At 47.2% G+C, this 24,374-nt stretch overlaps 1 protein-coding gene across 7 annotated transcripts in view; it reads right to left on the reverse strand.

Annotated features, from left to right (window-relative positions):
- Positions 1–1,656: 1,656 nt before the first annotated feature.
- Positions 1,657–24,374, reverse strand: part of BCL9 (BCL9 transcription coactivator) — a 97,261-nt gene continuing 74,543 nt past the window's right edge. For 4 of the 7 annotated variants that reach the window (XM_053455657.1, XM_053455662.1, XM_053455659.1 and 1 more), the window contains 8 exons: positions 22,310–22,419; positions 14,177–14,467; positions 12,719–13,035; positions 10,914–11,097; positions 10,379–10,478; positions 7,823–10,067; positions 4,775–5,032; positions 1,657–3,965 (listed from right to left, as the gene is read on the reverse strand). In XM_053455657.1, coding sequence (XP_053311632.1) covers positions 2,872–3,965; positions 4,775–5,032; positions 7,823–10,067; positions 10,379–10,478; positions 10,914–11,097; positions 12,719–13,035; positions 14,177–14,412 — 4,434 coding nt within the window. In that variant the 5' untranslated portion in view covers positions 14,413–14,467; positions 22,310–22,419 and the 3' untranslated portion in view covers positions 1,657–2,871. Of the gene's footprint in view, positions 3,966–4,774; positions 5,033–7,822; positions 10,068–10,378; positions 10,479–10,913; positions 11,098–12,718; positions 13,036–14,176; positions 14,468–16,285; positions 16,365–22,309; positions 22,420–24,374 lie in introns of all 7 variants that reach the window. The other 3 variants (XM_053455658.1, XM_053455664.1, XM_053455660.1) reach the window with 1 other exon arrangement.

Raw genomic sequence — 24,374 nt, forward strand, 5'->3', positions numbered from 1 at the left:
CACTCAGCGCCTTACCAAAGTCCGCCATCTGAAAAAGACTGCACAGAACACCTATAGACAGAGCACAAAATGGATCCAGCCATGGTGTAATCATTTTCTTAAAGGAGAATGCACAGCAGCCCTAGTTTCATGTAAAGTGCATACTGTGGTCCACCGGGTTATACCACGTGCAAATTGCTGCCGGTATTTAGTTCCAGGAGTTCCGGCAGACGATGGCAGCATTCAGCCGGCACACGTGCATCGGCCTGCCGCTACACCCATCAATCACGCCAACACTCAGAAAGTTCCTTTGGCTTTAAGGTAAACATGTCTACAGGTATTCACATGTGTTACATGTTACGCTCAAACATATGCAATCACCTACGCAAGGTACTGAGCTGCTAACAAGAGACCAGCGATAGAGACTTTGGGGGATGTGAGCAACGGATCACGAGAAAGCTCAACATTGCAAACGGGGCAATAAGAAAGAATCGGATTTGAGACAAAATTGCCTGGAAAGCAACCACCCCAAAAAGCAGATACATAATAAATAAATAAATAAATAAATAAATATATATATATATATATATATAATAAAAAATAAAATAAAGCACAATCATTCCATGAAACGTGGAAGATTCTCTTGAAGTGTCCAGTTTTGAGATATCCTCTAAATGGTCCCCGTAACATGAGCTCCTCAGACATCTCTTCTTTAGATATAAGAATCACATTGCGTATTCACGTTTCCATCACATTCTCTCTCCTGATTAATTTTGATCCTGCAAACCACTCAACAATTTATTCGCCCTGTGAACTCTCGTCATCATCATTCTGGAGATGGGGGGTCTCCAGTACAGCCCCCCGATTTTGTAGGCGAGATCTGTAAAGTAGCCGAACCTCCTCCCTGGATATGATTTATAAAATGCAGATTTCAGGACGTTCCCAGGTGTTCGTCCCATTTATTTAGTAAGCCATAGGTTAGAGGTTATATAAGGCAGGAGGCGGCCATATTGGGAACAGAAAGAGGCTCAAAGTCGACATTTTACAGACGCCAAACATTAAAAATAAGTTTAATCAAAACCCATGTCCACACCATGAGAGCCGCCATCTTTGCTTTCCGTTCTTTGGTTTCCGAGTTCTCTCCCCGGTTAAGTCGCTGATCGCAGTTGATTGATCGAGGAAGGCGTTGGAAAGGTGGATGGGGGGAGGGAGAGGCGTCCTTTCGATTTAAAGATTTTTAATAATTTCTACTACATATGAAAAATCATGATTCCCCCTTCTTTCAGTGTAGCCACTGGATATACAGACAAGATAGGACATTATTTGTATACTATAAATGTATATACCCCCATTCTGTACGAGGAAGATGACCCCCAACACATTTTAGCAATTTTACTTATATTGTTCAACATAAAACCAAACAAAAACAAGCAAAACGAAAGTGTATTGGTAGACACTTTTTTAAAAATCTTATTAAAATGTCTATTTTAACCTGTTTGAATGGAGATTATTTTGGGGTCTTTATAGCCCTCGGATCTCTCACGACCAGACAATACCGGTTAGTATATTATAGCGACACTCGGGGCTTTTTTTTTTTTTCTTTTTCTTCTTACAATTGTGAAACAAAAATAAAAAATATAAAAAAAATATAACATGTTAGAAGAAATACACAAATCCTTTTGTAAGAAATATATTTTATTTTTCCAACACCACAGCCCTGGCAAGTGGTTTTGTACCAAATTTAATGGAGATTACACAGAATGCTTTAAAACGCTGGGGTAAGAGGGACAAGAGGAAGAGTGAAAAGTAACCGTCACAAAATGGAGAAAAAAAAAAACTCTCGTATATATATATATATCCCACCGCATCCACTCCCGCATCATGAATTATTTGGGATTCCTAAGAGTCAGGATAATTACTGCATATGGTCTGACAGCCCATGGATATATGAAAAGGCATTCTAGCCTGGCTTCAGGGTGAACATGATTAAGAATTACCAAAATATGGAGCCAGTTCTCACCTAGATTTATCCCCCACCCCCAAAATAAAAAACACAACACAGCGGGGGGGGGAAAAAAACAAAAAACAACAAACAAGGACATTACACCTACATAGAATGATGAGATTGGGAGGGAGCAAACCAGACAAAAACAAACAAAAATGTAGTTGCTCTCCACAGTCTGATTTTTTATTATTTTTAGATTTTTTTAATTTTTTTTTTAAAGAAAGGAGATCCCCCTAACTGGACATAATAGTTCATTTGTGCTTTTTTTTTTTTAATAATACTCTTTTTGTATGAGGTCATAGTTTGGTTTACTATACAATGGAGTTAAAAGGAGAAAAAAAAAAAAAAAGTAACAAGATGGATTACCCACTTAAAGTAAACAGCACTGAATCAATCTCCCCTCAAGCGTCTCGGCTAAAATCCCTTTTACAATATAGTACAGTACACAAAAAAAAAAAAGGGTTACCAAGTGTCCCGAAGAAGCCAATCCAAACAACGTAAACATACAGGATGGTGCAACTTATGACAAATGGCAATTCTCAAAATACAGCTACAGATTTTTTTTTTCATTTTTTTTTCTCTCCCCAAAAGCAGGTGCCATTATGGGGTACCAAAGTCCACAAAAATATTTTTTTTAAAAATAAAATCTTAAAAAAAAAAAAAAAAAAAAAAAAAAGAGAAGAAAAAAAAAACAAAACAAAAACTAAACACCTGTTGAATAAATGAAAGCAATGCTCAGATAGTTTCATACATTCTTGAGTTTCCTCCAAAGTTTCATTTGGGTCCTTTTTCACCTATTGCATGGCCATATGGGACTCCTTATACGTTAAGATCTCTTGGGAGACAATCTCACTTCTACAAGTTCCAATTTGTCCATTCGTAGCAGCTTAAAACATCATGTTCCCAGGGTTACCCGGCCCTTGACTGAATCCACCCATTCCAACATCAGTAGGCATACCTCTGGGGCGCATCTGTGGGGGAATCATGAGGTTTTGTTGAGGTCCCATCATCCCCTGCATTGACATCAACATATTGGGAGATCCCACGGGTCCAGGGTGGCTATAAAGTCCTCCAGGCATTCTCTCTTTTCCTGGCATCATACCCACCCCTCCTGGATTTCCCATCATAGTCAGTTGGCCAGGCATTCCTGATTGTGCTGGTGACATCATGCGATGGTGAGGTCCAATCATTCCTTGCTGCATAAAACCCGGTGGCCTCATAGAGTTGTGGCCTGGCATGTTCGGACCACCGCCTAAGGGCATATCCGTAAGCCCCGGCCCTCCCATACCAGGCATAGGAAGACCCATTCTCGGGTTTGGCTCTCCCATCATACCAGGCAAGTGCGAGAAACCAGGTCCTTGTTGCGGCTTTCTGCCTGGAACTTCCCCACGAGGGAAATATTGCAGTGTTTGACTGGGTTTTTCCGATGGAATAATCCTAGACAGGTCAAACTCGGGGATCCCAGAAGCCCCCGGTCTAATGACTTCCTGCAGGTCCGGGTCTGTGAAAACCGAAGGCATATTATTTCCCATGACATTAAAGGAATCCGGCCCCGTCGGACAGCCAGACTTACAAAGTGCTGGGTCATTTGGAGGCAGATTGCCAGGGCGACCCATAGGTCCTTCTCCTGGAAAGCCCATTGCGGATTGAAAGTTTCCTTGGCCTCCATTAGGGCCGTTGTGCGGGAAGGGAACTTGTGGAGGAGACTGCACTTGAGGAAAACCTTGGGCAAAAGCCATGCGTCCCTGAGGTACCATGGGAGGATCTTGAGGGCCGTGTGACATCATTGGATTATGCGACATCATCCCCGGTCCCATAGGACCTCCGTGAGGCGGTACATTGGGACCCATGGCGTTTGGAGACGGCATCTGGCCACCATGGGACAGGGGCTGTGTCATACCCATAGGACTTAGTGTTGGCATGGAAACGCCGCCATGTGGACCCGGCATCTTGTTAGGATTCTGGCTGTTCATATTCATGCCTATAAAAAACCAAACAATTAATTAAAATCTCCCAAGAACTGAGTTACAGAAAAACAACAAAAACCCAAAACACACGATTAGACAGAAAAGTCACAAAACAGATCAATTAAAAGTAAAAAATTACAGAACCCTTTCCAGTACAATAATACAATTTAAAAAAAAAAGGGCAGCTGCCCTAACTCTTAACCAATATTTGCTATTATTTGTAAGGCTTTTATGACTATAGTACTTTATGACTATAATTTTGGGGTTTATTAGGGTTTTTAATTAGCTGCTGTATGTTTGCTCTGACATCGGCTCGACTTGGATTAAAAAAGTGACAGCAGGTATCACGCCTAAATTTCGATGCACAATAAAAAAATAAAAATTAAATTGAGATCTCCTATAAAAAAAAAATAAAAAAAAAAAAATCACTTTTTTCGTATTAAAATTCCATGTTTCTTTAATTACAACCCCTCAATTTTTACAGAAAAAAAAACCAACAAGAAACATAACTATAACTTCAAGATAACTAATAAGTGTCAGTTTTCTACTGATAAATAATTAATAAAAATTCCCCATGACGTAAAAAAAAAAGCATGATCTCATTAAAAATGTAACAATATTCACGGCTATTTTATTTATTTATTTATTTTTAGGCCTTTAAGCGGACAACGTGAAAGATCAAGAGAGAGTAGAACAAAAAAAGTTTGACGAGACAAATTCGGTTTCCCAGAGAATGGTAAAGTCCCTTTTTTTTTTTTTTAAGTGAGAAATGTTAACAGAAAGCCGTGCGGATGCTTGAAATGGAGAAAGCAGATCCCCCTACCTGGCATGTTATTCATAGATGGTAGGTTGGGTGAGCGGGCGGGAGGGGAATCATCGTCTGAACTAGCCACCGTTTTGATGGCGTCATGATACAAAGGTGTGGAACTGGGCATGGCAAATTTTGACATCCTAGACATCATAATGGAGAGAGGGTTTTGGGAAAGAGTAGGCTCAGGCGGCATTGTGTAGCTAGTGCTGGAGGGAAGACTTCCGGGGTGATTTATCGAAGCAGACTGGCTGACTGATGGAGGTGGGCCTCCTATGAGAGAATAAAAAATAATAAAAATTATTTAAAAGGGAAAAAAAAAAAAAAAACTAAAAGCAAAAACGAAAAAAACAAATGATGGCTGTTACCATTTTCTGTAGAATTTAATATTGACTACTCTGAAACGGAGATCTTCCAAAGAGAGAAAAGCAGCTTCCGTAAACTCGACAATATAATAAAAGCAATTAAAACGGAGAAACCGCTGCGAAACCAGACGTCTGGTTCCTACAATCATCCAGCTCTGCCGGCGCTCCTACACCGTCCCAATAACAGAAGAAACCTAGAATACGCCTTCACACCTCGTTAAACGCATCATCAGTGACATCGTGACATCTATTCGCAACAAACCTTTTCTGCCAGAAACATTCGGTAGGCAGGGCACTTGAACCAATATACACGGCCGAGACTAAACCTGCGTGTAAATGAAACTTAAGAATGCCCGGTACTCCACTTCTGTTGAATTGGTCTGACGTTCGAATATCATTAGGATCCCGGCCCAAAAATACACTTTCCAAGGAAACGGGGCGTACGGGCGACGCGTGAAGGGTGGTGAGAAAAGCGAGGGGACAAAATCAACCGGCAGCTTAAATACTTTGGGTGCTTTTATTTAGAGAACGTAACGGACGCCTCCATGAATATCAATAGAGAGAAACAGAGTATGATTTTTAGGAGACGCGGCTCGTGGTCCCGGCCGGAGGGCGAGTAGAAAGAGCAGGGGGTAGGGGGGGTTGCGGCAGGAAAGTCGAGACCACTCGCTCATTAATCAAGTTCAACGCAGAAGTTGGGCATTTTCAAGTTAAGAAAGTTTAAGTAACTTCTCATAACAAGCAGCAGGATTGCAGAACAGGGCATCATCGACACACACCAGCGTCTTACGGCCCCCAATTCTCACCCACCGGAGACGCGGGAGAGAGGAGTCTCTGCGCTACTTAATACTAAGTCACCGAAGGCAGGATAATCGGTATTAAAAGGCTCCGTGGGGGACTTCACCTGATATACGTTATAAATTTCGGGTTAAAACATTTACTTTTAAGTAATGTTCCAGATTAAGAACACATTTTGCACCAAAGAGAACATTCTTCCGTCTACAGAACATGAAACCGTATTTGTTCTCGGACAATATTCTTTGTGGTCCGAGGACCCTTCCTTCTAACCATAGAGACTCCCACCAGGCCTAGCCCTCCAGCACACCAGGCCGCCGGCCGGCAGAGCCGCACACTCATCCAATCAGCCGCTCCAGATACGGCCGGCAGGCACACAACACAAGCAGTCGGTCGGCAGCCAGCCTTAAAGTGCCGGGACCAACTAATCACTGCCAGCCAGCCGCTCGCCGGGCAACAAACTTTCACAAAGGCCATGATAACCCGTTTAAAGCGTCTGCTCGGTATAACGCAGCGCATGTAGTTTAACACCGTCTGTCCGCCTTACATACACAGACAGACAGACAGACGCGCGTCTCATTTATCTTTTGGTGTTTGAGGATAACTGCAGGAATCTTTAGAAAGAATAGAAGCGGTGAAAGGATTTTGCAGAGAATGAAAGCGAATAGCAGAGCGGCGTTTATCAGGGGCCGGAGCGTTAAGATATCGAGCCGGCACAGGTGGGGGACGCAGTTTCCGAAACCCATCCCCCACCCACAACAAACCCCATACGGGAGAACGATACGAACCCAAACGAGACTACGCAGAGCCCGGATTATAGCAGAAGTCATAAACACCAAGGGGACCCCATCTACACAACGGCACGCGGTACACGGGTAACGACGTCCATCCCGGGATAGTCTCCTCCCAAACAAGACCCTCGGCGTAATCTGCTGCGCCCCCCATGTAACGGAGGATATGGTTACTGCCCCGCGGGATTATTACACTGAAATATAAAAGCCCCGAAACGCCACGGTCAGAAGTTCTGCCCACACCGGGATCGCATGAAGGCGATTTCAGGACTTGGGTCAGTAATGACTCGATTAAACGCTTTCACGCAATCCGTTCCCTACCAATATCCTCAACGCCGGCCCGACATCAAACCGCCAGCAACACGAAACATACGAACGCTAAAGTCTATAAAACACGACAAGGGCCACGGGGTGTCCGATCTGTACAGTTACAGCGTAAAAGCAGCAGAAACGGTAAAACCCGACACGCCAGGTCTATCCAGACACACGGCGGCAAAACCACATCGTTTCCAAGAAAAAAAGACCCAAAACAATGAATTCCTGCAACAGAGATATAAAAAGACGACACGGAATCGCAGTACTATACAGAGACCTTACATTACACAAAAGGATACTAATATATATATATATATAGATCAATTTAAATACTATTAAAGATTTTTACCATCGAACCAAAAACCACAAAAAAACCCTGCGTCTTCCCAACATAACGTTTCCTTTTCTAATCTCGCATGTAGTTCGGGAGACGAGAGCGGCTGAAATATTAAAAGCGTCAAGGAGGTTACAAAAAATAAATAAAGAAATAAAGTATCCCCAGGGTCTTCAGTGAGGTTACCACGGTAACGTCAGAACGGAGAGATTCAGGAATCAATTACGTTATTAAAACGAGACCACACTCCGGGGACAAAACAATTATATTTCTGGGGTGGTAATTGCTTAAAAATAAATAAATAAGTAAAACTCGTTAATTTATTCCTGTTTACAATGTAATTCGCACAATAAGAAACTGGTTACATGCGCAAAGTAACAGGCAAGGGGCCCGGCGCCACCGGAAACAATTATATATACGCACAATATACACGGAAATATCACATGAGACAGATGTTACTCACCTGATTCCATATTCCCCATCATGGCTGGTGAGGTGATGCCTAGGGGCTGCTTGTGCTGGTTCGGGGGGATCCCCGGACTTTGCATTGGAGGTTTCGGAGAAGACGTCCAACCCGGGGAAGGTACCGGTAAGGACGGAGACTTCAGGTGGACAGGGGAAGCAGCAGCGGACCCCATAACCGGCGGGGACTTAATGGAAGCAGCAGCCGCAGCCGTCGGTCCCGTCAGCATCCCGGCTAACTGAGACGGAGTTTGAGGGGATTTAAGATTGCCGGATGGGGAGCCCAACATCGGAGACTGGACCTGGCGCATGGTTGGGGATTTTAAAGGGTTCACGCCAGGAGAGTTCACTTGACCGCCCGAAACAGAAACGTTATCCAAAGGCTTGCGCCCCAGGCTGCGCTGACCGGGAGGCGCGACGTTGAGGTTGCCCGGGTTGCTGTTTGGGTTGAGAGGTAGAGGTGGTATGTGGCTGAGCCGGCTATTAGTCCTTTGATCGGGCCCCATCTGATCCCTAGGATTTCTTAACACGCCGCCAGGCCCCTGGGGCATGTTGAGAAAAGGCCTGGAACCCATGCCATACTCCTGCTGGGAGTGCTCAAACGGCGCAGAATGCATTTTTTGCTGGTTGGGGAGCATCTCTGAGCTGCCTGGTCTCATCTTCATCATCTCCTCGGCGCCCATAACCACATCTCTCATCTTCTGAGACATTAACTGCTGGTTGGAATTCATGTTAACATTCAGGTTCATGTCGACCTTCATGTTCATATTCCCGGGGCCCATGCCAAAGTCCACCTCTCGGTTCGGGCCCATGTTGGGGGGCATCCCCTTGTGGAATTCTATCCTCGATGGGCTCAGTGCTGCATCTCCTGGCATCCGAGGGAACATGCCGCTTCCAGGCTCCATACCCCTCTGAGGTGCCATGCCTCGGTTCATTTCCATAACAGGTCTAATCGCCTCCATGTTAATCCCGGGGGGCACGCCAAGTTGCTTTTCCGAAACGTGCTGATGGAACATGTCATCCGGCATACCCTGCGGATTCGGGAATCTCTCCCCTCGGCCCGGGCCGCTAAATATGTTTTGTCCAGGGGGGAAGTTGCGTCCGTCTGGTATTTTCGGCACTTCGTCAGGCCAGTTAACGCCGGGAAGCCCAGGCCTGGATGCAGGGTTGGGAACGTTAGGTCCATCCATGTCTGGGTTCATCATGCCAACAAACCCAGGTAATCGGTGCATTTGGCTTCCAGGCACATTTGGATGAGGGGGCATACCTTTGGGTGGCATAGGATGTGGCAATCCCATGCCGTCAGAAAAAGGCTCTGGACCTCCTGGCCCCCAACTCTCTCCAGGATTCATCTGGTAAGGAGGTGGAGGGCCACGGACCATGCCTCTAGGTCCATGCTGGTGTACCATCATATCCTGCAAAGACCGCTGCTGGACCACGGCCTGCTCCTGCTTCCGTCTTTTCTCCTCATAGAACTCCTGCTGTAATTTAAGCCATGCCACCTGCTCTGGAGTCATGTGGTCCAGGTGATCTTGGCCAGGCTGAGGATTCATTGGTGGTGCCATATCCTCTGGTGAAAAAGGCATCTCTCTGTGACCCTGGGGCCCAAACGGCATTCCACCATCCGGGTGAGGTCCTGGACCTTTACCTAAATTTTGCGACTGAGCCATCATTGCCTGGATAGGGCCTTCAAGTTTCTTCTGTGGATTGTCCAGCATTCCAGGGTTCTGTTGAGGTCCCCCACTTTGGCCTGTAATGTCCTTTATGGCAAACTCTTTCTCGTCAGGGAAGAGCATCCGCTGAATATCTCGCAGGGTTTGCAAAGACCGTTCTCTGTGCTCTAATTGTTCTTGAGAAAGCCCATCAGGATTGTCACCCAGAGACGCTGGATCTCCTCCCGGTAGCGGCTGCGGGGGAGCTTTTGTCTCCGTCTTGGAATCTACGGGAGGGGGGGCGTTCCCTTGCGGTAAAGGGCTGGGGACTTGCGTGTTAGGGGTAGAACTTTGCCTGCACCCTTCAGTCTGTAGCATGTTCGCGTTGGCCGGGCTGCTGGCTGCGATTTTGTTGTCCGCGGTCCCGCTATCCTGTCCAAGCGAGCAATGAGAAGGGGTAGTCTTGGGAGGCAGTGCTGGGCCAGTCTGATTCGATTGCGCTTTGGCAGCTTGCGAATGGTTCTGTTCTTGGGGCGTAGGCGCGCGGGCATTCGTTTTGGGTTCATTTCTAATAGTAGCAGGTATCTGAGAGTTCTACAAAAACAAAAAACGCCAATTTTTAAAAACGTGGTAACTTGAAGACCCTACAGAGTCCACACAGCACAAACGCATTCAGAGGGGCATTAAAGCATCGCATTTAATAACTGGGGAGACTTCGGCAGTCTGAGAGGACATTAAAGGACATTTTCACCCAAACACCCCACACCATCAAGATTTTGTGCAAAATGTAACTAAACCTAGAAGCGGGTATATACGGTGTGCTGGTCCCATATGGAAACCGCAGACGGTAAAAGCACGGACAGAAGAACAATGTCCCAGGAAGCAGAAAAGGTTCATTTCCCTACCGTCGGAGTCGAAGTGCGTTCAGCTTTGCTGTTTGAGGTGCTCTGGATGTGGAAGAGAACGATGGATTCCGCCTGCCCCTTCATAACCGCTTCGGCAGCTCTGCGGGGTAAAGGAGTTCGAGATCAGAGACCACCGGACCACTCGCTTTAGTTTACAGGCATAAAAATACTTGGGGTGATAATGTTGTTAGTTTGGGGAGAATCTGGATTACACTTTGACCCGATCTACAGATTTTACCTTCAGTACTCACCAAATCTCTTCTATTCTCAGACATTTTGCAGGCCAGCTCGACCCTTTCCCCCGGGAAACACCGCCCTTTATAAAGCATATATATATATATATATATATATATATATATATATATATATATATATATATATATATATATATATATATATATATATATATATATATATATATATATATATATATATATATAGCGCACTTCGGCAAATTAATGCAGCGCAGGCCACCTACTAACTCAGCTCCATAATAAAGCCAGCGATTGTCAGAACACAGGGATAATTCACTTACTTATTGGCCATTTCAGTAGAAAAGACATAGACCACTTTCGATGGAGTTTTTCTTTCGGGCGCAGAGTCAAGAATGGTCTGCCCGTGCGAAGGAGTGGAAGACCTGGGGACGGAGGTATTGGAAGGGGTCATGGCGTGCGTGGGGTGCGGCTCTAAGGGCATCACCGGCTCTGTAGTGTTGCACTCTACAACAAACAAAAGAAACAATCATTTTATAAAATGTATAACAAAGAAAAAAAAAGAAAAAATAAAGTAAAGAGGATTCATATGCAATAGGGGAAAAAAATTCACACATACACCACCATGTCGCATAATGAACGATTACACTAGTGTGCCCCCTACTGGTACCATCATAAACCATAAAAAGCGTCCTTTGTGTTGCTTGTGTAGACAACTCCATTCATTTTCTACAGACAGGTAACCTGAGTGCAGGTACGGAAGCCCAGCAGAGGTGGTGTATAGTAACCCCGCAAGGCGTCTGCGCCGATTATCCGGTGTATACGCTGCTTTAAACGGCAAAACGATACGTAACAGAAGCATAACGCGGCCGAACGTCCCAGAAAAGACCCAGAAGCACAGATGGGTGAGGAGGTTTTGCCTCCGCGGCACCAGCTACGCTAAAAGTTAAATATTAAAGACGTGGGGAGATTAATAATCTCGTCGGTAATCCCCGTGTTTAATCTGAGTCAACATTATTGATCCTTAATTAGTAAACAATGGGAAAAAAACAGGCAAGTAGTGAAAAAAAGAAAAGCCAAGAAAACTTATAGAAACGCATTCTATACCATAGACAGCTCTGCTCTGATTGGCTGCTCTGATTGGCAGTTAATGTGACATATGGGGGGGGGGGACACACAGATTTCTAATGCTTTATTCGCATCCGTTGTGTTGAAAGATGTGGCTTTGATCTAAAATTTCTCCAGCGAAGGCCCGGATTACAAACCAAACTCCGCTAAACCGTGAATCAAAACTCTACATGCAAATACCTCCAGGCAGCAGCCGATACGGCCCCTTATAGAACATAAGAACATACAGTAACACATTTTATGTCCTATAAAGTTTTCTTTGGTAAAAAGCAGACTACTTGTTGGCGCAGTTCGAAGAAGCTTTTGAACGCTGGAGTATATACGTGGGATTTCCAGGTTTTTAACAGCCATTAAAATGAGTTTTATAAACATCAGCCACCTCGTTGTTTCCAGCGCCCGAGAGGCTTCAGACGTAGAACGCGGGATCAGGCGCGATGACTATTTTTCTACGGCTCCAGGATACTGGCGCATGGTTAAAATATTCCGGGGAATCCTGGAGGGTTGGCGTCACTTAAAGTCCCACTGAAACACCCGAGCATCAAACCGAGCGCTGCATGGCAGGTCGGCACGGACGAAATCTTATTTCATTGTTTCGTTCCAATAAACCCTCTTTCCTGCAGACCTGGAAGCTGCCATTGTTATCAAGCTATACACACACACACACCGAACCAACACTTCATGGCATTAGTCCAAACGGTGAGACTGAGCCATTCTATCGTTCCCCACAGGCAGTATGATAAGGAGTCGGGGTGTTTAATAGATTGGGGATCAGATAAAAGAGAACTCATACAAAAATGGCAGCGAGGCAGCTTTGGTACAAACCATCGGTAACATTCCTGGCGTTACTTAGAGCATTCCAAAGCCATATTCTTCCCAATGCTGCTTCAGTCGTTGGAATCAAGGGGGCCAAGACCCTCAATAAGTGTAAAAGTTAAACAGCGACTTCCATTGATACATACGGGCCAGACATTAAAGCAATGTAGACCCAGCGCCCGCTTACCTTTGATTTCCGAGTCTGTAGTGGGAGTTCCTGGGTCTCTCTGGTCAAACGATTCAGCAGAAATACTTCTTTCCCTTTTCCCTTTCCCTTTGGCTCCGTTCCCTGCCCCGTTCTTGAGTCCCATGCTGCCCCCCGGCCCCTGCAGCGGTTTGGGGGTATGGTTGCCACTCTTTGGGTCACAAGGCGAGGCCTGCGACTGGCTCGTAGAGCTTCCCTGCTTCCCTTGGCTGGAGAATTTCGGGTCCAGCTGGGGGTTGCCAGACGGAGACATCACGGAAGGAGGATGTACCATAACCTCCGGCTTAGATTTTGGGCTGCTGTAAAACAAACAAAAAAGCGTTAGACGGGGGTCTAGCGGCCAGATAACGCAGCCAGGACTAACGCGGCGCTTCCATGGCAGTCTTTGATTTAATAAAACAAATGAGGTTTATCGGGGAACCTGCAGCGCTCTTCACTAAACAGATTATTACACACCTGCCCCACACGCAACTCCGACCCCGGATAATCCGGAGACTGCGGTGTAACGCAGGGAATGGACGGAGTAACTACAACGCTTCGCGCCCCTGTCGAGCAGTTAATCCGGATCAGATGTCCTCACCTGTTGCCGCCATAACACAGATTCATGTCGCACTGTAAAGTCACGGGTAGCCCCCTGCGGCCCCCGGGCTTTCCAAAGAAAAAGCTCGGACGCATTAGGTCACGCATTCAACATTATAAACGTGTGACTTAATAAAAAGGCGCAGGAGACAGGCGGCACAGACCGGTGCCTTATGATGTCACCTACAGCCCCGATACGGGAATAGTTTATCAGTGCGTGTATTAAATATATTTATATAAAGATATATGTTTGTGTATATATATCTCCGCTGCCTCCGCAGAGGCTTTTAATCAGGTTTGCCGACCGCTTGTTGTTCTGCACAGCAGAGCGAGATTCTGCCGCCGCCGTCCCGCGCCGGACTGGTTGGATCACATGAGATCCGAACGCAGCGGCTTCTGTCAATAAAGCAGCCTGTTTCTATGTACACAGAGATGAGAAACAGCAAGTCCTGCTCAGAGTAAATAAACACTGTTATCACAACGCACGGCTCGACAACAGGCGGGCAAAGTATCACCTACGCCGACGGCCGCAGCACGAGAAAGAGACCTCTGTGACGGACAGGTGAACAAGAAACGAGGGAGGGCAACGACTTCAGCCGCTCCGTTCAACCTCAATAGCCTTTCGACACGAGTTCTGGCTGAAACGACGCGGAATTATCCTCCAGGACCGGAGAAAATCTTTTTTTTAACCAAAGATACCTCCCGTAGGAAGTTAATGAGGGGATTATAGGGGGGGCAGCTTAATGAAACACTCGCAGGTTCGTATTTGTTGAGTAAGGAGCAGCAGTAACGCCGGCGCTGAGGGCTTCCCCCGGACCCCGAAGCGGAGCTTCTGGGGGGCCGAGCCGCAGACCCCCGTACCTCTGTGTGTTTCCTGACGGGGAGTTGCGCACTTTGGGGTTACTGGAATGCATTGACAGAGATCCCGAGCTCACGGTCACAGACGCGGGGGGGCTGGCCAAGTTCTTTGGGGGGCTCGGGGTCTTCAGGGCTTTCTGCGAAGTGCTTTTGTCAGTGTTGTCCTTTTGCTCGTCTTTCTCCTTCTTGATTCGCTCTCTCTTGTTGAAGTTTGCTCTCCCCTCCTGCAGCTCCAGCATTCTTCGGACATGTGCCGCTCGTTGCAGGAGGAACGCCGTGCATCGCCAGGGCGCGCTGACCAAAGACAAAAACAAAAAAAAAAATTATTAAAAAGTAATTAAAACCCCGCAGCAACAATGACATTCATCATACAGGAGCAAGGGTTTCCGACAAGCGCGGCTTAAAATGTAAAATAAAAACATATTTAGTATGAAAACAAGCAAATAAATAATAAGAAATAAAAAAAAACCCACAGCGAATAAAATCAACTTGTTCCCAAAGTAGGTCCACATTGCAGTGATCGTTATTACGGTTTTAAAGTCGCTATCTTCGTATAACGAAAGTTTAGGAGAAACAAACACTTTGTTCGCTAAAGGGAGTGCTTTAAGGGTCATTGTTCGTTCTGAAGGGCCGGAGCCAGTAGGTTTTGCCAATCGCGAAGGGCCGAGCTGGGCCCGAATAATGTACGGTTCACCAGGTGGGGGGACTGAAGGGAGATCGCCGATTTCGCCATACGTTATACACGGTCGGCATGCAGGGGCTCACCGGGGCCGACCCTTCACAATGTATAGAAGCCGAAACGCGCTGCCCTGCAAACTCGCCCTTTAGCGACCCGACAAACCAGAGGAGTCTGGGGCGCTGCGGGTCGCGGTCAGAGGGGACACCGTCGCGGGGTTACGGAAAAACGTGCTTATGTTTCTCAGACACCGCCACGTAAAGGATTAAAAAAAAAAACAAAAAAAAAAACAAACATTTTTTTTAGATATAAAACCCCACAGATCTGGATATTTCTGCACAAAAAGAAAAACAAAAAAACAGGCGATGCAGCGCGCAAGATACAGTGTGATGGTTACACGCCCCGGCATCGCTGGGACGGCAGAGGACGCGTTAAACCAAACAGCGGCAAACTTTCTAACCGCGGACGCTGAAGCCCGCCGGCCCCCGACCGGCGAAGAGCCGTTCCGGCAATAAACTTACGCCGCTGCCGAGGCGTTTTGGTTTCGTTCTTTATAGTTTTGTAAAACGCGCTGGGTGTCCAAACACAATGAACTCAAACATGCGTTTAACAAGAACACAGGGCCGGGAGGGCCGAGGGCCAACTTTATAACATTATATCGTATGTTCTTTAAAGGGGACACCACAGCCATCATCAGCTCTTTAATGAATATGAAAGCCGCGCGGCCCCTTTAAATGTTGGCATTGCAGGTTTTGCAAATGCATGGGGGGGGTTCTGCACTTGCCCTTCCCCCGCTGCCAGGTTATTTTCAATGCAAGGGATGCATCCCTGCATGCGATCTATTTACTGCCGGTGTGCTCCCGGGCTGGCTTGGCAAGTGTTGTGGGTGAGGGTCTATTCAGGACCCCCACACAGGCAACAGCAGCAAGCACCCCCCCCCATTCATTTCAAGCGGGCAAAGAGCTGCAAGAAACGGACACATGGAGGAGGAGAAGGGCAGCTACAGCAACAGGGCTGCAGCTTCTAGGTCAGGTAAGCGAGTAACCCTGGGGGGTTTGGGCAGAAATGAAAGTTGGAGCGACATCTGAAGACCATCTTGTTTTCATTGATCCGGCTGCCCCGATAACCCAATCCCAGCAGGGCGTACAGCACGTCGGGAAGACGTCACGCTGGCGGCCATTAAGCTGACGACATCAGAACCAACGCAGAGCGTCACACGGACGCAGACGACGGGAAGCTTCGTTAACTCAAACGCTTCACCCGCTACAAGAAACGCTGCCTGGGACAGATTGTGTCAGATCCGCGCTGCGGGATTATTTATCAGTCCTGATGCCCAACAATTAAAACGGTTCCTCTCCCCGCGGAGCCCGCGGGCCGGCGAGCGCGTCCGCGTTACACGTCTGATCCCGAGCGGGCCTCGGAAAGCCGTTACTCACCGGGTCCCTGGGCTCACGAGACAGCAGTACTCATCCTGGAGGATAGTCTGAGGGCCCGAGCGACAGAGGAACAAATTACCTGCAAAGCAGCAGAGAAATCTTTCAAGATGACAATTCCAAAACCACACCATTCGCAATATAAAAGCCAACGGAACCTGCCGGCACATCGGCCCCATCCGGCCCCCGTCTAATCGCCCGTTTCTCCTGCTGTAGAGACTCCGGCGTTAATCAGTCGTTGGTCTCGTCCTAGATTCAGGAGCCATATGCATGTTTAAATCCCTTCACTGTATTAGCCTCTACTGGACGGCTGTTCCACCTACCTACTACCCTCTCAGTAAAGTAAAACCTTTTCATTATATCTAAGCCTCTGACTGTCTGATTTTAGATTAGGATCTCGTGTTGTAACGTACCTCCTCCTAGTCTTACACTCACATTTATTGTATTATTCCTCCCCGGTACAATAGACTTTGGCTCCCAACGTCTACATCTGAACATCACGAGGCGACCGGCGCGGAACGTGAAACCCGACGATATATAATTAATCACGGAAGATTCGCTAATGAAGCTACTTTGCCATTTAAGTCACCCAGCCCTCCGTCGGAGATAAAACGGGGGGGGGGGGGCAGAAGGTCTGGCTACAAGGGCTAACCGTTGCTAGCCAGGTTGGCCGACAACAACGGAGCGGCGAGCAATGTCGAGAGGGTGATGTTGCTTGACCTCTGCTGTGCGGCAGAGCCGCGCGAAGCTCACCAGACGCCCGATTAGAGGGACGCTCCAGCCATCACAAGCACTTTTAGGGTAAATGAGCCCCCCTGTTTATTGCGTGCGAATAGCCATTAAAATCCTAATTCGTAACGATCAGCCTCTGAAATTATAATATATATATAAATATAATCGGGCGCCCGGCCGCCATCACCAGAACGCGCAGCAGGTATTCAGGGACGGGGAAGATTATTATTGCGGCACCGTTTCCAAGTCATTTGAACCCTATTTCTGCCCCGGGGCCTGTATGCGGTGTATAAAGCCATCTAATTAGGGCTCCGTTCACTAGAACAAAGGCGCACGTTGGTGATTTGTTTAATCTCGTGTTACGCGCGGCGGTACAGATACCGGCAGAGCGGCGGCAACATCTCCTGCAATAAAAACGACCGAAACCCCCGTTATTACACCAAAATCAGACAGATCATTAAATGACGCGAGCGGAAACAACCGTATCAACTCTAATCCTGGTGAACATGCGCTCCACAGGACCGGAGAGCTGCTGCCCGGGTCCTTCCACTTGCCGGGTTACCCGGTGCCGCCGAGACACGGTGACGGTATTACCGGATGAACAAAAAAGAAAACATTTCGTAATAAATTATAAACAGCAGCATAAAATAGCTTTGCCTTCAGGTGCCGTTCTCACGACGTGGGGCACAGGTGATTTTATAGTTATATGTTATATGTTGTAGCGCATGTAGTAGCGTATCGGTTAAATGTAATACTTACAGTTTACTGCCCGGGAAGTCACTAAGTACAATTATTTTGCCCCTTAGAAGGAATCACCAGGTCCACCCCCCCAGCGCTGTATACAGTGATATACCGCCTCCCCCCAGCGCTGTATACAGTGATATACCGCCTCCCCCCAGCGCTGTATACAGTGATATACCGCCTCCCCCCAGCGCTGTATAGTGATATACCACCTCCCCCCAGCGCTGTATACAGTGATATACCGCCTCCCCCCAGCGCTGTATACAGTGATATACCGCCTCCCCCCAGCGCTGTATACAGTGATATACCGCCTCCCCCCAGGCGGTGTATACAGTGATATACCGCCTCCCCCCAGCGCGGTATACAGTGATATACCGCCTCCCCCCCAGCGCTGTATACAGTGATATACCGCCTCCCCCCAGCACTGTATACAGTGATATACCGCCTCCCCCCCAGCACTGTATACAGTGATATACCGCCTCCCCCCAGCGCTGTATACAGTGATATACCGCCTGATATACAGTGATATACCGCCTCCCCCCCAGCGCTGTATACAGTGATATACCACCTCCCCCCCGCCGCTGTATACAGTGATATACCGCCCCCCCCCAGCGCTGTATACAGTGATATACCGCCTCCCCCCCAGCGCTGTATACAGTGATATACCGCCTCCCCCCCAGCGCTGTATACAGTGATATACCGCCTCCCCCCAGCGCTGTATACAGTGATATACCGCCTCCCCCCCAGCACTGTATACAGTGATATACCACCTCCCCCCAGCACTGTATACAGTGATATACCACCTCCCCCCCATCACTGTATACAGAGATATACCGCCTCCCCCCATCACTGTATACAGTGATATACTACCTCCCCCCCATCACTGTATACAGAGATATACCGCCTCCCCCCATCACTGTATACAGTGATATACCACCTCCCCCCAGCACTGTATACAGTGATATACTACCTCCCCCCCATCACTGTATACAGAGATATACCCCCTCCCCCCCAGCGCTGTATACAGTGATATACCGCCTCCCCCCAGGCGGTGTATACAGTGATATACCGCCTCCCCCCAGGCGGTGTATACAGTGATATACCGCCTCCCCCCAGCGCGGTATACAGTGATATACCGCCTCCCCCCCAGCGCTGTATACAGTGATATACCGCCTCCCCCCCAGCACTGTATACAGTGATATACCGCCTCCCCCCCAGCACTGTATACAGTGATATACCGCCTCCCCCCAGCGCTGTATACAGTGATATACCGCCTCCCCCCCAGCGCTGTATACAGTGATATACCGCCTCCCCCCCAGCGCTGTATACAGTGATATACCGCCTCCCCCCCAGCGCTGTATACAGTGATATACCGCCTCCCCCCCAGCGCTGTATACAGTGATATACCGCCTCCCCCCAGGCGGTGTATACAGTGATATACCGCCTCCCCCCAGGCGGTGTATACAGTAATGACGGCCGGTGACGAAAGCCTAGTTATGTAATTTTGTTCCAATAAACTCCCTCTTTATCTGCAGACCTGGAGCCGCCATTGTCAGTCATGTGATATTTTGGGTGACTATTATGGGCCAAAAAACTGTATAATAATAAGAGAAAAAAAACAAACAACCCACAACAATAAGATATATTATCCTCGGGGCTCCCTCTACATCGCTGGATGTGAAATGAAGCCGTCTTTCAGCGACTGGCAGGTATATACCGCAGATACACGGCGCTGCTCCATGCCGCGCGATATCCCACGAGAGACGCTTTCTAACCCCAGGTCCTCGCGATAGAAAGAACTGACATTTTTAAAGAGCTCTCTGCGCGAGGAGCGTTTATTTCCTTTCTCTGAATCCGGTTTAGAATCGGAAAGCCGTTCATACCTTGTGTGCTGTAATCTTGTGGATTTACACAGCCTCGGTCAGGGTGGGAAAAGAACCCCCCGGGGCTCAAGCGACGCCGCGCCAAGTGCACGAGAGGGACAGCGGCACCTCAGAGACATCATAACGCTTGCGGAGACGTCCTGTACATTTTGGCGCTTGCCGAACAGAAATCAAATTTACCAACAAACCGACTAAACGCAGTTTCACGGAACAGTCTGAACGCTGTGAACACGCTGCGTGTTTTAAGCCATCGTATGTATCTATAGCCATACGGGACCTTTTGTTACATACAAATACACATATCACATACGTGATATACACTATATCCAAACATGATAAGAAGAACACTTCGGGTGAGTAACTTGCAACATTTAATACGCAATCCTTCAAAAGGGGCAAAAAAAAAAAAAAAAAAAAAAAACATTTAGGGGAAGGAAACAGGAAATAAAGCGTACGTTTTTGATTGGACGTTAAATGCCATTTAATATCATGGAGCCCCCGGCTCATAAACTCAACAGATCAATGAGGTAAACGTAAGACGTGGGGGCGGAATAAACCTCAGCGCAAAGCAAGACGGCTTTCAAATATCTACCAGGAACGGCGGCCAAAGCATCAGGGTCCTTGCCTGCGCGGCAGCGAGCCTTCTACCACCCAGCGCAGCCTGCAGCCCGGGGCAAATAAACGCAGCGGGCCGGGGGGGGGGGCGTCTGAATGTTTCCGTATGAAATAAACTGCAAGGTTTTATTCGCTTTATCATAGCGGCCCCCGCTCCCTCTAAAGCCTCGTTCAATCCTCATAATCCCAGCGATGCTACGGTAAAGAGTATTTGGTAATATAACGACGCTGGGAAAGCCTTACAGCCCACCGGGTGATGCTTCGAGCATTTTATATTATCGGGAGCCGAAAACAACGGATATAACGGGGAAAAATCCACAGCAGCCTGCGAGCCGCAGACACTAAAGCGGGGAACGGGGAGAGACGGAGGGGATGGAGAGAAGAGAGAGGGGGATGGGAGAGAAGCATTTAAATACATAAAGAGATTTAACAAAGTAAAGAACAAGAAATCATAATCTAACACCAGAGGCTGAGATACAACATAAGGAAGTTTTACTTTACTGAGAGGGTGGTAGATAAGTGGAACAGCCTCCCAGCAGAATTGGTAGAGGCTAATACAGTGAGGGAGTTCACACACACATGGGGTATGCATATGGCTACTGAATTAAACATTAACCAGTCGGTGTCGTCTGGAGTCTTTAGAGCAGGAGAAACAGGCTGAATCCGTTGACAAATTCTATGTCTGTATCGCGGATGCCCGTAGGGCCGTGTTTGGAGAGCTTGTTTTGGAAGCCGCCACATGCTCTGGTTTGGTACTATGTACACGGATTCTAAGCAAGATCTAAGCAAAGTTCCCTGAAGCGCACGGCCCTCACGGACTGAAACACCTCGGCGCTAAGCAGTCCTAGAAGAGCCAAACGAATGAAGAATTGAATAGCCCCTTTAAGTATAGTAAATGTGTAAATGCAGCATATAGCCACACTACATCTCACGGTATCAGCAGGGATCTGGCTGAGGCTCATGGGCGTTTCCTCAATTAGACTCCTATTGGCTAAGCCCAGTGTAGCTCCCTCTGTGCCAGAATACTATAAGGTAGTCACGTGCATTCACCGCTTAACACAATCCAGCCGTGTTACTGCAATTACAGCGAAACGTCTCCGCAGACTCGCTTTATTGTACGTTTCACATCATGCCTTATCTGAGACACGATCTCAGCTTACATCACAGCAGACTCACACTTACATCACACCGTCTCCTCTTTATTCTGTTTTTTTTTTACCACTAAAAACAATGCTGCCCCATGAAACAAAAAAAATCATCAGACCTTGGAGCAAAAACATAAACCCACTTATTTCTTTAAAAAAAAAAAAAAAAACATATATATATATATATATATATAAAACCTTTTCACTAGATTTTAGGTTCTTCGTTTCGGGAGGGGAGCCCCCCTTCCCCTCCTTCCCACACAAAGACTGCATATTCCTGAGCGTAAAATAAACCGAAGGATTTCTCAACTACACTCCGTTCAAAAGTTTTGGGTCACTGGGCTGTTTTCATGCAAAACAAGGAGATTTCTGGCGGTAACATAATTGCAAAAGAGTTTGTTTTTTTTAACAATCAATTCAATTTTTAAACTGAAACTTGGATCAGATAACACAGCGTGCCATTGGAACCCAGGAGTGATGGGAGTGATAAAGGGACATTGGAACCCAGGAGTGATGGGAGTGATAAAGGGCCATTGGAACACAGGAGTGATAAGGGGCCTCTGTACGTCTATGAAGAGATTCCATTAAAAATAGTCATTTACAACATTAACCCCGTCTGTGCTGGATTTCTCATCCATTTCGCATTATTTTAATGGACAAAATGTGACCCCAAACTTTTGAACAGTAGTGTAGATTGGTCCATGTCTACAGCATTTCTCCACCCTTTCGCTGACGAGACTAATTGCATTTACAAACAAAATTACACGGATCATGATTTTCCTGCTACACAAATTGCACCATTTCAAAAGGGATACTTAAAAGAAAAAGAACCGGGGCTTTTAGACAAGGAGATGAGACTTTCTAAATACGCTGAGAAATGTATCTAACAACACAATGACAAACATCATTACCTGGTGCGGTGGTCTTACAAGCCGTGCGCGACGCGGGACTTCCTAGTGGCTGCGACCGGCCGACTATCAGCCCATCCAACCGCCTCGGGAAAAGGGAATATCACCAAACGCTGAAAGAGAGAAAAACAAGAAGCCTTTAGCCGATGACTAAAACAACAAAATAAATAAACAGCGTGTTATATTGGGTTATATCAGGTAAACGGGTCGCGTAACGGCAGTTCCTAAAGATTGTCGAGCCGGGTCCTACATCGGCCGCCTGCAAGTTCACATTCAAACTCTTAAAAGCTAATATAATACAGAGAAAGAAGAGAAATAGGTACAAGAATATAATAATAAATATAAATATATATATATATCACTAAAGTCCACTTCCACACTTCGCGAAGCATTTCACTAGATCATTACTGTGCCGCACGGAGCTATGAGGAGCATTCCTTTGGTTACCATGACAATCGTTCGCACTTTTACTCTATTGCCCCGAACCGTCCTCCGCTACACCGGACTCTAGGAAGGTTTCAAGCCCATAATCTGAAGAGGACCGATATAAACCGGGCGCTGAATCACCTTCATAGCACGCAATTACCGGCCCTCACCCCATACTACGAGGCGCTGCCTGTGATGTAATGAGGGCGCTCTGGGAATTTGTTTTGCATCAAATCCTCCGTCTCACACTAATTCCGTCTCGGTGTCACCTGCTTACTCTGTTACCTACTTCTGCTGTCGGCGGGTTTCGTATGGAAAGCCTCTGTAGTCGCAGAGGACACGGAGAGGAGTCCTGGCCGATCGACAAACAAGTCATACAGACCCGCTTCTACTTCCATCCCCACCGACACAGCAAACATCTTATAAAGCAAGCATAATACTCCCAGTATTCACCCCGGCTTCTGCCGGACAGTCCAGTCACAGCATTCGTACAAAGAGAGCTAAACAAAATATCCAGAGAAGGGATACATTTCTCTTTAATTATAGAAAGAAAGAGGTCCAACCAAAAATCGATACAAACTGGGCAAAAAGAATCTGGAAGCCAGAGTTCTAATAAACGGAGTTTCAAGGTTCGTGAGAAACAACTACCCAAGCGTTCTAACTTTCTACCTGGAACTCAAGCGCAGCAATACTAACAGACATAAGCAGAAGAGCCGCCCAGCAGAAGTGGTAGAGGGCAATACAGCGAGGGGATTAAACATGCATGGGATAGACATACGGCTCCTGAATCTAAGACGAGACCAACGACTGATTAAGGTCTGAGCCTTTACAGCAGGAAAACAGGTAGACTAGACGGGGGCCGAATGGGGCCTGAAACTCTGCCAACCGATATTTACCGCGGGGAGCGTTAAGCGGGCCGGATACTCCGGGAATCCCGCGCTCGGCCGTGTCGGTTACAAGCGAGTTTAACAGACGTCTTACAAGCGTTTGCATCATTCTTTTCCTTCGCTGCATCAAAAAGGAGCACCAGGTAAATAGAGACGGGTAGAAGTAACCCTCGCACCAGAGAACACAGCCCCTGCGCGAACGACGCCGGCCGTCACGTTAACCCATTGGTGGCCAACGCGAGGCAATAACGCCGCTCCGGTACTTACACTAACACCGGAGTCCCAATGGCGTTCTCCCAAATAACTCGCCCCACTTCTATGTGAAGATCAGAGGGGGGCAGGGATCTTTTCTAAACTACTGAATAAGCCAGGATCTGTCGCTCTCACAACACATAGCCGCTCGCCACCTAAAGCAACCTCAGTAAAGGTGTCTATAAAGAGAAATAAACAATGTATATGTATCAGCAAACCACTTTCTGTATATACCACTGGGGGCAGCCATCTTGACTTCTATAATCGCCCCCACCTCGTCATGTTACCCTCTCTGGTAGAATCTGATTGGTTCCGGCGGCCGGACAGGAAGTGAATCACCTTCACCCGGAATCGCTGCCTCCGCCGGTGCCCAACTTTTACACCAATTATCTCTAAGATATTCCCACCAATAAGGAAAGGCACCAGAGCAGGGTGCGAGCAGCAGAGTAAGCGGGCAAGCAGGGTGCGAGCAGCAGAGTAAGCGGGCAAGCAGTGCGCTCGTT

Source organism: Spea bombifrons, chromosome 2 (genome assembly GCF_027358695.1).
Source record: "Spea bombifrons isolate aSpeBom1 chromosome 2, aSpeBom1.2.pri, whole genome shotgun sequence".
Taxonomy (NCBI): domain Eukaryota; kingdom Metazoa; phylum Chordata; class Amphibia; order Anura; family Pelobatidae; genus Spea; species Spea bombifrons.